We start from the raw sequence: 11,682 nt of genomic DNA on the forward strand, positions 1-11,682 counted from the left end.
CTCCTGCTCAGAATCATCATCGGTGTCTCCGTCATTGTGGGTGGGCTGCTGAGGCCTCACATCCACCTTGTCCAGGCCAGCTTCACTCACTGGCCAGCATCTCCACCAATGATGCTCGAAAGCTGGTCCTAGAATTCTCTGAGAGCTTGTTCCATTTATCTTAAAGTTCTGGGCAGCTTCCACCAGCAGAGACTCCAGGTACGGACAGCTACTCACTTTAGAAATAAGATTTGTCTGTGTCCTGGGGAGGCAGACGTAGTCCCTGAGACCTGGAGTCAGTACGCTCACTGCGTGTCCCCAAAAAAAGGAGAGAGGCAAAGAGTAGAAGGGACCAGGGGCTAGGCTCTATCTGCTTGGTCACAACTCTGCCCTAGGATGTCACCCTCACTCTGTCTGCGCAAGCCAGCCTGCGCAGACAGCATGACCAGACACCCACTGCATGCGAACCTCATAGCCGCATACTGAGGCCACTGAGCATCATTGCCCAGAGTGGGGGACCAGAAAGGGCAGGAAACCCCTCGCACTCAGGGTGAAGGAGGTTGTCAGCTGTCTCTGGGGGAGATGGGGAAGAACTGGTTTGACCTGAAGGAGGGAAGGACGCCTGTCAGAAGCAGGGTGCTGTCTCGGGCTAGCCAGCGCCGGGCGGGCAGTCTCCAAAAGAGCGAGGCTGTGGGTCTAAGTTCTCTCTCTCTCTCCGCTCACCCACCGGGAGACTAACACCAGCATCTCCCCCCCCCCCCCCGCACCCCTAGAGCCGAATGGCGGAGAGCCTGCGCCTCTTTGACTCCATCTGCAACAACAACTGGTTCATCAGCACCTCGCTCATCCTCTTCCTGAACAAGAAGGACCTCCTGGCGGAGAAGATCCGGCGCATCCCCCTGAGCGTCTGCTTCCCCGAGTACAAGGGCCAGAACACGTACGAGGAGGCCGCGGTCTACATCCAGCGCCAGTTCGAGGACCTGAACCGCAACAAGGAGACCAAGGAGATCTACTCGCACTTCACCTGCGCCACCGACACCAGTAACATCCAGTTTGTGTTCGACGCGGTGACGGATGTCATCATCCAGAACAACCTCAAGTACATTGGCCTCTGCTGAGGAGCCAGGCGCGGCCTGCTTGCCTGTGGCGAAACCCACGGGGGGGGTGCCCGCACCCCAGCCCGTGCTAGAGAGGCGCCCGACCCAGGGGCAGTAAACGGGGGTGCTTGAAGAATGTGCCCCCACCCCCCACCCCCCTCCCAGCCTCTGCCCTCACGGCCCCACGTTTCTGCAAACACAGACATATTTGGATAGGTTGCTAAGTAGGTAGACACACAGACACGCACCCGTGCACACCTGGAGGCGGCGGAGCTCTCCCAAGTGTCGAGGTTTCCTGAAGTCTTAAGAAGCCGCCGCTGTCACAAGTCCATCCCATGGCCATCTTGCCTCCGCTCCCTGCCTTCCTGAGTCGACCCCCACTTCTACAGGGAGGTGGGGTTCTCGTCAGACTGATGGGGAGAGGCTGCGGGGCTGGGGCCGGCTGCGGCTGGCTGTGCCCATTGCCCGGGAGAGGGGCCAGCTCACCAACTGAGCTCTGGACTGGGGACTTCCGCTGACCGTGAGGGAGGGCCGGAGCAGGGACTGTGTGCCGGCTAGGCCACTCTGCAGCACATCCGTCCTAGACCCAGGACCTGGGGAGGCCAGGACTGCACCAACCAGACCTCTAACCGCTGGTGGCTCTTTTTAAAACAGCTAAAAAGTACGCAGCAAAAATTAACACAGGAAAATGAGTGGCATCGTTTATTTCAAACTAGGCCAGCTGGATTTCTAGCTTTTCTTCTACTGGCCTGACGTTTTATAAATGGAAACCTGGTTTTTCTTCTCTGGCATCTTTGTTGTTTTTTTTTTTTTTGTTTGTTTGTTTTTGGGTTTTGTTTTTGTTTTTGTTTTTTTTTTAAATCTTTATTTTTGGCCAAAATTTATGTTTCACAGGGAAGAAAAAAAAAAAAAAACTATGGACAATTTTCGGATGTGATTAAATATTCTTTTTTTAAATGCAGATTTTCAAAACGCATTTCATTTCAGGTGTCCCCTTATCGTCTGGCTTGCTCAGTATAGAAGTCATCATCTGGACTTTCCTGCTCCTCGGCTCCAAAGAATTCTGGGGCAGATGTCCCACGCCAGCCTCCTGGGAATTGTGTACATAAACCTCTGTGGTGTCCTCCCGTTCTTGGTGCCATTATCTGCTTTGTTTTTATTTAAGAAAAAATAAATAAATAAATGTGATGTATTTAAAGAAGGTTCTTTACCTAGGAGCGAATGAACAGTAGCTGAATGTCTTGGTGTTTGAAGTTTAAATTAACTGTGGCTTTGCCAAATGAAGGAAGGGGGAGGCAGGAGATTGCACAGCCCCACCCCATCCTCGCATGCTCCGAGCCTGGTGTGGGCTCGGAGCTTGCTCCGACTCCTGTGAAGGCACAGCTAGAGTTGTGGCCTGAAGGAGGCCCTGTGGGGACCATGCACGCTGGGCCTTCTAGCCCCAGGGCCCGCAGGTAGTGTCTTGAAAGACCCTTGGCTGTGTATGAATTCAGTGCTCCCCTGCCAAGGGTGTGGCACCAGTAAAGCCCTTGCCAAATCTCAGCCCTCTGTTCGGTACCTGTCTGTCCAAGGTCAATGTACAGAATGGCAGCCAAGGAGTCAAGATGTACAGAGGGAGAGGAGAGCTGATGACCGTATGGAAGTCAAAGGTTGTCTACTTTAAGAAAATAAAATACCCTGAATGGAGCCAAATTTTGTTCCTGTGTGCTCTGTGTGGCTCATGTGTGGCTAGCTCAGTGCCACCTTAGGAGCAGCTAGAGACACCTTCCACACCGAGGTCCCTCCCACTCACTTCCACACTTCACAGGCACAGATAAAAAATCCTTCTGGAATGAACAGCAAGCAAGAGCGAACTTAAAATAGGAGGGAAGCTACGAGAGAGAATAGACCTGCCAGGCCCCCTGTGGCCTCGAGTGATAGAAGGCTGCAAATGATGATGGCACTGACCCCTTTCTGCTGTCCCCAAGGCCCCACCCAGCACTGGCCCAGCTTGCACTATTATGGGGACCCCTGACCCCATATAACCTCTCCAGGGGTGTGAGCTGGCTCCCCAGAAGGAAGTATGGCACAGATCCTATACTGGCACTGGCTTTTGTGTTCAGAGGGACCTGGGGCGTTGAGAACAGGGCAGATAGAAGCCCAGCGACGGCTTCCTCCAGCTGCAGCCAGACCCCTCACAATACTAAAAAGCCCCTGTGTGAGTGGCCGGTGGCGACCACCTTCCAGTCCAGGAAGTCAGGGAAGGATCAGGTTAGAAATCAAGCCATGAGGGGGAGTCCCCCAAGTCAGGGAAACTCAGGGTTGGCTCCCTGGACCCCCACACCGCACTGAACGAGGCAGGAACCCAGGAGGAGCCCAGAGTGACCCTGGAACTGCCTCCCCCTCGGGGGGCTCCAGGCACAGCCCCGAGCACAGGGCCACGAAGTCCTGCACAGACGTGCTTGGAGACAGACATGTGGGCCTGGCCCTCTGGTCCACCCTCCACCCCTCCTGCCCACGTGGGTATCTCCCTCCACAGGTTCCCATGTCACCAGTGGGTAGGACCCAAGCGGGGCTTTCATTTAAGGAGCTAGAATATTCGGCTGAAAGTCACTGAGACTTATTTTGTGCTTTTAATACCAACTGTGAGACAGAAAAGTGGTTTTGCTGTGAGCATCTTCAACCTAAAAATACGCAGCTGAAGGGAAGATAGAAGGATTCTGGCCCCTTGCTGTGCTCGGAGATCAGAGGAGGCCTGGCCCAGGAAATGGCTTTCCTTTAGAGAAGCGTGGGCACCTTCTCATGATCCCTCCGACCCCTGTCACTGTGATTAAAATACCCAGCAAAGGCTGCTTAAGGAAAGGGCGGGGGCTTATTTCGGATCACGGTTTGAGGTTCCGGGCCGTTGAGGCACGGAAATCAGAGAGCTAAGAGCAGCTAAGAAAGCTAAGAGCACTGTCTCCTCGGCCAGGAACTTGAGCACCCATTCCTTCCCTTTTGGTTGATCTAGAACCCAGCCTGTGCCATGGTGCTGCCCAGAGTCAGGATGGGTCCTCCTCCCTCCTCAATTTCCCTAATCTAGATCGTTTTTCCCAGGCCTGTCCAGTGGCTCAGCTAATCCACACAGACCCTCGGCAGGCATGCCCAGAGCCTTAGCTCCTGAAATGTTCTAGATTCTGTCCAGTTCACAGTCAATGGTAACCATCACGCCCTCCCCCTCCCTCCCACACCCCGTTCTGGGTACCATGCTGGCCTCCCTGGCTCTCCACTGCGGTTCCCCTGTGGCAATTCTTCCTTCCTCCCTCCCTCTTGCTGTCCGTCCTCACAGTCCTCCGTATATCCATCCCGAGGGGCCAAGCTTAAATCCACCTCAGCCTGGGTGGAAGCCTTAGCCCTCCCCATCTCACCTTCTCCTGCTCACCTACTCCAGGGCTCAGTATACTATGGCAGGTTCCACTGATTCCATCCGCAAGGTACTGTCTGACCCATCTCCTTCCCCCAGGGAAACCAGCCAACCTACGAGGCCCAGGGGAGGCCTACAAGGTAAGTACAGCTTCAGCAGCGAAACTGGTAACAGTACTCACAGAGGAAATTAAGAGAGACGCTGAGGACAGGAATAGCTACAGAGGCTGGGCCGCCCTCCCAAGACACACCACCAGCTGGGGCTAGCGCCTTCCTCGCTGCTCAAGCGGTCACTGATGCATCTGCCACAGTTCCAGGGATCCCTGCTGCCCTTGGTAGAGCTAGTCCACTCTGCGAAGAGGAAACGGTGTGGAGGGGATGGCGCAGTTGGTGAGGGGCTTGCAGCTCCAGTGTGAGGGTCAGAGGTCAGTTCCTGGCATTCAACTGAAAAGCTGGGTATCATGGTGTGGGTTTGCAGTCCCAGTACCGGGGGGCGGGGGGTGGGGAGAAGGTATATCCGCAGTGCTTACTAGCCAGCCAGCCCAGCCCACACCCTAGTAAAATCCCATCTCAAAACAACAGCAACAAGATGGGGACAGCTCCCAAGGACTCCTGCCCAAGGTTACCTACGGCCTTCACACACACATAGGCCTATGCCCTCGCACACACCAAAAAAAGAGTGCAGAGACAGCTTCCCATCACCAAACAGCATGGCAAACGACTTGGCCAGTCCACAGTCCCCAAAGGGTTGTGTATGGTCTGTGCAGGCCCTTGATGAGACCAGAAGGACAAATGAGAAGAAAAGCGTGCCAGGCTGGCCCCGGGGGCAGATGTTACAGAGGGCAGCGCTGCACCACACGGCTGAGCAGCCTCCAGAGGGAGGCTAGACGGTGCCCTGAGGGACGCATCTCACCAACAGAAGCCTAACGAGGTGCCTCGGGCCCGGGGTTAGTGCCCGTACCAGGTGCCAGCCAGCACAGCCTAGAGTCCACTCCCGGGAGACCCCCATCCCTGTCCTAATTCAACTGGTAATGGGCTGTTTTGAACCTGATGGGGAGGCCAGGAAAAACCTAATGGGAAGAGCTGAGAAAGCCTGCTTGGCCCAAGAGGGTGAGTCTTGGCATGCTGGTGAGACTTGACTCGCTAGAGAGGAAAAGGCTTTATCCAGCTGGAGGTGCCAGGGGGAAGAGGGGAGAAGAGGAGGTGGTGCCCAGAAACTGTGACAGCAACTATCCAGACATTACCCTGGCTAAGGGTGCAGTGTGGTGTCAGAGGCAAGACCGGGGGCTTCCTGGAATGCTTCACGGGCCGCTGGGTGTGAAGGGCAGATGCTGTGGCAGAACAAGGGTTGCCTGCCCTCGGCTGAGGTGTCCCACTGGAGGGGAGGTTTCTCCAGGAGCCCTTCGCCTCGAGGACAAGCCAGGCCCTGCGGGTCCAGCCTCTCACTGGACTCCAGCCAACATGGCTCCCTGCAGCGTCTCAGCCTGACCTGGTTCGAAACCATGTGCGAACATCTCGGGGTGCCAACCAGCCCCGCTGGGATCTCGGCGTGCTTCGAAGCCGGGGAATGGTTTCCATGGATGGAGACCCTACCCCATCGCTGGCTGTTTGCGAGTACAATCAGGGCCCGACCCAAGTCCAGGCATTGCACATCATAGTGAGAGACAGTGAGTTTATACTGCCATCTGGGCTAGCATCCAGGCACAGCAGGAGGGAGTTACATGAGAAAGGACCAAGCCAAACTCGCCCAGACACCTAGTCAGTGCCTGAAACAAGAGAGGATCCTGGGTGGACACTCAAGCCCACCACTTCCTGGGGCAACCGGCCTGGAAGCCCCTTTGTGGCATTTATCTCTTCTATTTTGGCTTCTCTTCTCGTAACAGGCCTACCCCTTAGGGCGTCAGGCTGAGTCAGGCCCTAGTGCCGGAGCGCCCCCTGCTGGTGATCCTGGGAACAAGTCAGACCCTGGTAGCTGCAAGGATTCTCCGGGCACATCCACCTGCTGGATAGTATTAGCTACACACAAGGTACTCTAGAGGCCAGGCACGTGTAATGCCATAGAAGCAGCGGGCACCAAGGGTGCCATAATTTAAAAAAAGAAAAGCCTCCCAATACAGCCACTGACGGGAAACCCCATAACATATGCTGCAAGATGGCTGAGCACCTGGCCAAACTACACAGGTAACGGAATTCGGGCTTCCACCAACTAGCTACTGCTACTGATAAGAGGGACACTGAAGAGTAAGTCCACGCCTGACCTGAGGCCCGGCGAGGAAGCCGTGTGGCCACCAAGGTGACCCCAAGATGGACCTCCTCGGGCATCCGCCTACCTGCCTCCCTCCCTCTGCTCATTTTGCCAGTCATCACCCAAGCCCTTGCTGCTAGTCTCTCCACCAGGCTTCCCTGGTCTCCGTTCTGGGGACCTTGCCCACAGCTACCAGCATCCACCAAGTCAAACATGGCGGGTACCGGGATCTCCAGGAAGTCTTGCTTGTCAGCACAGTAGCCTCCCTCCTCCTCCTCCCCCTTCTCCTCCCCCTTTTCCTCCCCCTCCTCCTCCTCCTGTTGTCATTTGGGCTCTATGTGGAGATGGGGAAGCATCTGAGAGAACCCAGATCACCCAGCGCTTTCAGAGCCATGGCAGCATTGGTTGGCAAGGTCTAGAAAGAAGGGGGCAAGGCACCATTCGGAGTACAACCTTCACAAGGCAAGAATGGAAAGCAAAATTTCGTATTTCCTAGGAAACATGACGGAATGTCTTTAAGAACTCGGGATGAACGGGACTGCCATCTGCAGCAATCCCCCACCTCAGGGAAAAATGCAAAGGAAAGGCTGGCGAGGCTGGCTCCCAGATGAAGACCTTTAGGGCCAAAAAAGGAACAAATAATGAGAAGCTATCCATCTCTGTTACCTTTCCTATTGCTGGGATAAAATACTCTTGACAAAAGCAGTTTAAGGAAGAAATGGTTTATTTGGTCACAGAGGCGGGAATAGTCCACTCCAAGAAAGTCCCAATAGCAGGAGCAGGAGGCGGCTGTCACGTCGTACTCACGGTTAAAGGGCATAGAGCGATCAGTACATGTGTTCAGCTCATTTTTTCCTTTTTCCTTGGGATCCCAGGCCCAGGGCATGAGGCCACACAGTGAGAGGCTCTTCCCACCCCAGTCAACATACCCAAGGTAGTCCCATCTTCTAGGTGGTTCTAGAGATCATCAAGTTGGCAATTGAATAGAAACAATAACAACAAAACTAATTGGCAAAATGGATCCCAACTCCCCAGAGGTACTAGTTGAGAGAAGACTGGGGTAGTGCCAAGCAGAGAGATGTTTCCTCTTACTGTGAGCAACACCATACAGCAGTGAGCCTACCAGAGCACCCCACTGGGCAGACTGACAAGGATGACGCTGGGCTGGCCGGGGGAGGGTAGGTGGGGAAGCGATCCTGATATCCCCCAAAGGTGAAAGCAGGCACGTGTCTGAGGCTGGCAATGCCTTCCCTGGCAGACCCTAGGAGCATCCCTCTTATGCACCATGGGAGTCTGTGCAGAGATGTCCATTACTCATTCCTTCCACAGCCCGGAAGTGGAGACAGCGGTATGGAAACATGTCATAATATACTCAAATGACAAACAAGTACAGTGAGAGTGCAAGACACTTCAATACAACCTGGGTACATTTCATGGTTATGCTATGAGGACCAGTGAGATGGCTCCATAGGTAAAAGCACTTGCCACACAATCCTGGTGACCTAAATTCTATCCCAGGGATGCGCATAATAAGAAATAAATGAACGCAGTGGCAGACATCTGTAATCGCAGCATTCCTAAGGCAAAAATGTAGGGTGGAGCCAGAATTGCCTAGAAGTCCATGGGCCGACTAGCCTGGCGTATGCAGGACAGCAGCAGAAACAAACCAGACCTTACCTCAACAAGATGGAAGGAAAGACCCAACTCCCAGAAGTTCAGAAGTCACCCTCTGCCCTCCACACACAAGACAACACATACACAGCATCATCACCATCACAGCTGTGGTGCTTTGTGAGAAGAGATATATATCACATATACAATAACAATCTTATAATCTATGTTGCTTCTTGGAGTACTTTTAAGTTGCAAAGGGATACATATAGCAAGACCCACTTAACGCAGATTTAAAATATGTAAAACAACATTATACATATACATTTTTATATACTGTATCTGTGTTTAAAAAAAAATCTATGTACATATTGTTATAAGGTTATAGCTCAGGGGAGACCAAGAGGAAGGGTGCCTTGGGGAAAGAGATCCAGAGGGCACTCAGACTGTATCTGTGCCTTGAGTGGATACAATTGGACATCCTGCATCAGAATAGATGTACTCTAATACTTGATGCAAATTCTAACCTTTAACTTGTGATCCGGAAATGAAACACTAAACGAAAGCACCTAAAACAGAATCGGTATCATCATAAACTAAACAAGGAATGTAAGTTCCATCTCGGAATAATGTAAACATATGTGAAAGCCTGGCTTCAATACCAGTACCCCTCCCCCCAAAAGAAAAAGGCCAGCATGTGACCTTACCAAGTGAAGGAGTCACCCTGATGAAGAGGAACCCAGAATGGGGCCTGTGGAAAGGCTTGGAGTGTTGGGAACAGGCCACGAGGCTAACTTTTTGTGTTCGTTTATTGTAAACATGGACTCCCTTGCGTTTTTAAAAGTGGATGGTGGGATGGAACTCGGGGTCTTTATCCTACTTCTGAGCAACACTCCCAACTTTGCAAAATGCATTAGCACCCGGGGGAGGCAGAGACAGGCAGATCTCTGAGTCGGAGGCCAGCCTGGTCTCCAGAGCCAGGCCCAAGACAGCCAGGGCCACACGGAGAAAAGTGGATGTCGTTTTAACAAAAAGGTAACTTTGTTGCCGCTGCTGCTGCTTTGGTTTTGAGACAAAGTCTTTTTACTCTGACGTCCAGGCTGATTCTCCTCAACTGCCTCAGCCTCTGGAGGAGCTGGGGGCTGAGGTTGCACACGACCATGGCCTGCTCCAAGGTTGTTTTAAAAGGAGCAACAAAAGGCTGAGCTCTTCAGCCTGGCACCAACTTACCAGGAGGGGAAGACAACGGCACGCCCCATCCCGTGACGACACAACCCTACCTTCAGGCAGCTGCGCCAGATGCTTGTACGCCTGGTGGAGGTTCTCTCTGCAGACCACCTGATGATCATTCAGCAGGAACGACAGGTCTGCGATGACTCCTTGGTCTAAGAAGCCAACTCTAGAGAAGGGAAGGTGGGTTTAGACATAAGACCACTCTGGTTTTTTTGTTTGTTTGTTTGTTTGTTTGTTTTGTTTTAAATTAAACATACATTTACTTCATGTGTATGGTTGTTTTGCCTGAATGTAGGTATATATATCCCGTGTGCACCAGGTGCTCAAGAAAGTCAGAAGGGAAGTGTTGGGTCCCCTGGAACTGGAGCCTCCATGGGGGTGCTGAGAACCAAACCCAGGTCCTCTGCAAGAGCGAGTCCTCTTAACCCCTGAGCCATCTCTCCAGACCCAGATTCGTTTACCTCAGTAGCGGAATGCTACACTATTGTGTGACTATATTGGATTTTCATTATCCCCCTATCACCTTATGGGCATGAAGGCTGTTTCTATTTCCTGCCTATTGGGAATAAAGGAGCAATGAGCATGGATGATCACTCAGCCCTACGATAGGATACAGAGTCCTTCAGGCATGTGTTCAAGAGTGGGATAGCTGGGTAGCGTGGCAGATCTAGTTCCAGCTTTTTGAGGAAGCACTACACTGATTTCCATAGTGGCTGAACCCAATTCACACTCCCACAGGCAGGGATTAAGTGTTTCTCTCTCCTTACATCCATTCTGACATTCAACATCATTTTCTTTTCTTCTCTCGCCATTATGACGAGAGTAGGTTGAAATCTCAGAGTAATTTTAATATCCATTTCCCTAACAGCTGAGTACTTTGACCACATTTTAAAATATTTCACAGCTGTTTGTATTTCATCAGAACTCCTGACTAGTTTTAACTGGGTTGTTTTCTGGATGTTTTGTTTTGTTTTAAGCGCTCTGTATAGTCTAGATATGACTAGTATAGTAAAGTAAATAATTTTTCCCATTTTGTAGACTGCTTTTCTTCACTTGATTGGTGGTTTTCTTTGCTGAATGGAAGCTTTTTTTTTTCATGAGGTCCCATTTATTAATTATTGGCCTGAGTGCCTGTACCGTCAGAGTCCTGTTCAGAGTGCCAATGAGTGCAAGTATATGCCCTACTTTTTCTTCTGTTAGTTTCAGGGCACTGGTCTCATGTTGAAGTCCTTGAACCACTTGGACTTGAGTTTTGTGCTGGGTGAGAAATAAAGCATAGCTCCATTCTTCTACAGGTAGCTGTCTGCCTTGACCAGCACCATTTGCTAAAGATGCTGTCTTTTCTCCAGTGTGTGTTTTTGGCTTTTTAGTCAAAAATCAGGTGACTGTAGGGGTGTGTGCTTACACGTGGGTTCTCAGTTCTATTCCATTGACCAATGTGTCTTGCTTTTATGCCAGTGCAACACTGCTTTTATTACCACAGCTCTATAGTAAACAGAGATTTCTGGAGACATTCAAATAAGGTCGGGTCAGTGACCCTGCTGGAATCCATGCTGTCTCGGGCAAAGATCCAGAGAGATCTGCCCCATTCTAGAAACCCTGGAGGTCATAAATGCAAAGCCCTGTGGTTTGTGGAGAGGCAAGAATCCCAGCACTCCCACGCTTGAGCAGTGTCGCTGGATCCTCGTGGCCTCCATTCTTTTCACCTTTCTGAAGTGGCACGAGGCAGCAGAAGCCTGCACCCATCTTGCCTGCACTGAGGGGGCTGAGTTCGCCATCCTTCTGACAGCTCTGGCTCCCAGGGAGACATCTCACAGGCCCAGCGATCCCAGGCCTCTCCCAGCTCTTCCTTCTCTCATCTTCTCCCAACTGACTTCAAGGTCTACAGCAGCCAGTTGCCTCCCTCCAGACCCGAGGCTGCCCTCTACGCTCGTTGTAATGACACGTAAGTTAATTAAATGTTAGGTAAGCCAATTAGATAAAGAATTGTTACTATTTCCCCTTGAAAATGTTTTGCATGCTTTGGAAAAACTCAAATGAGTCTCTTAAAAGTGTGAGATGACTGTAAGGTTTTCTTATTATATATATATATATATATATATATATATATATATATATATATATATATATATATAT

General features: G+C 51.6%; 2 protein-coding genes across 2 annotated transcripts in view; one reads left to right on the forward strand and one right to left on the reverse strand.

Moving 5' to 3' along the window:
* Positions 1-2,761, forward strand: part of Gnaz (G protein subunit alpha z) — a 47,767-nt gene extending 45,006 nt beyond the window's left edge. The window contains exon 3 of the mRNA XM_055598942.1: positions 753-2,761. Within this exon, the coding sequence (XP_055454917.1) occupies positions 753-1,097 (345 nt within the window). The 3' untranslated portion in view covers positions 1,098-2,761. The remainder of the gene's footprint in view (positions 1-752) is intronic.
* Rsph14 (radial spoke head 14 homolog) overlaps positions 1-11,682 on the reverse strand; it is a 70,340-nt gene that overhangs the window by 54,312 nt on the left and 4,346 nt on the right. The window contains exon 3 of the mRNA XM_055598943.1: positions 9,594-9,712. Coding sequence (XP_055454918.1) covers positions 9,594-9,712 — 119 coding nt within the window. The remainder of the gene's footprint in view (positions 1-9,593; positions 9,713-11,682) is intronic.

Source organism: Psammomys obesus, unplaced genomic scaffold (genome assembly GCF_907164565.1).
Source record: "Psammomys obesus unplaced genomic scaffold, mPsaObe1.curated_primary_1811, whole genome shotgun sequence".
Taxonomy (NCBI): Eukaryota; Metazoa; Chordata; class Mammalia; order Rodentia; family Muridae; genus Psammomys; species Psammomys obesus.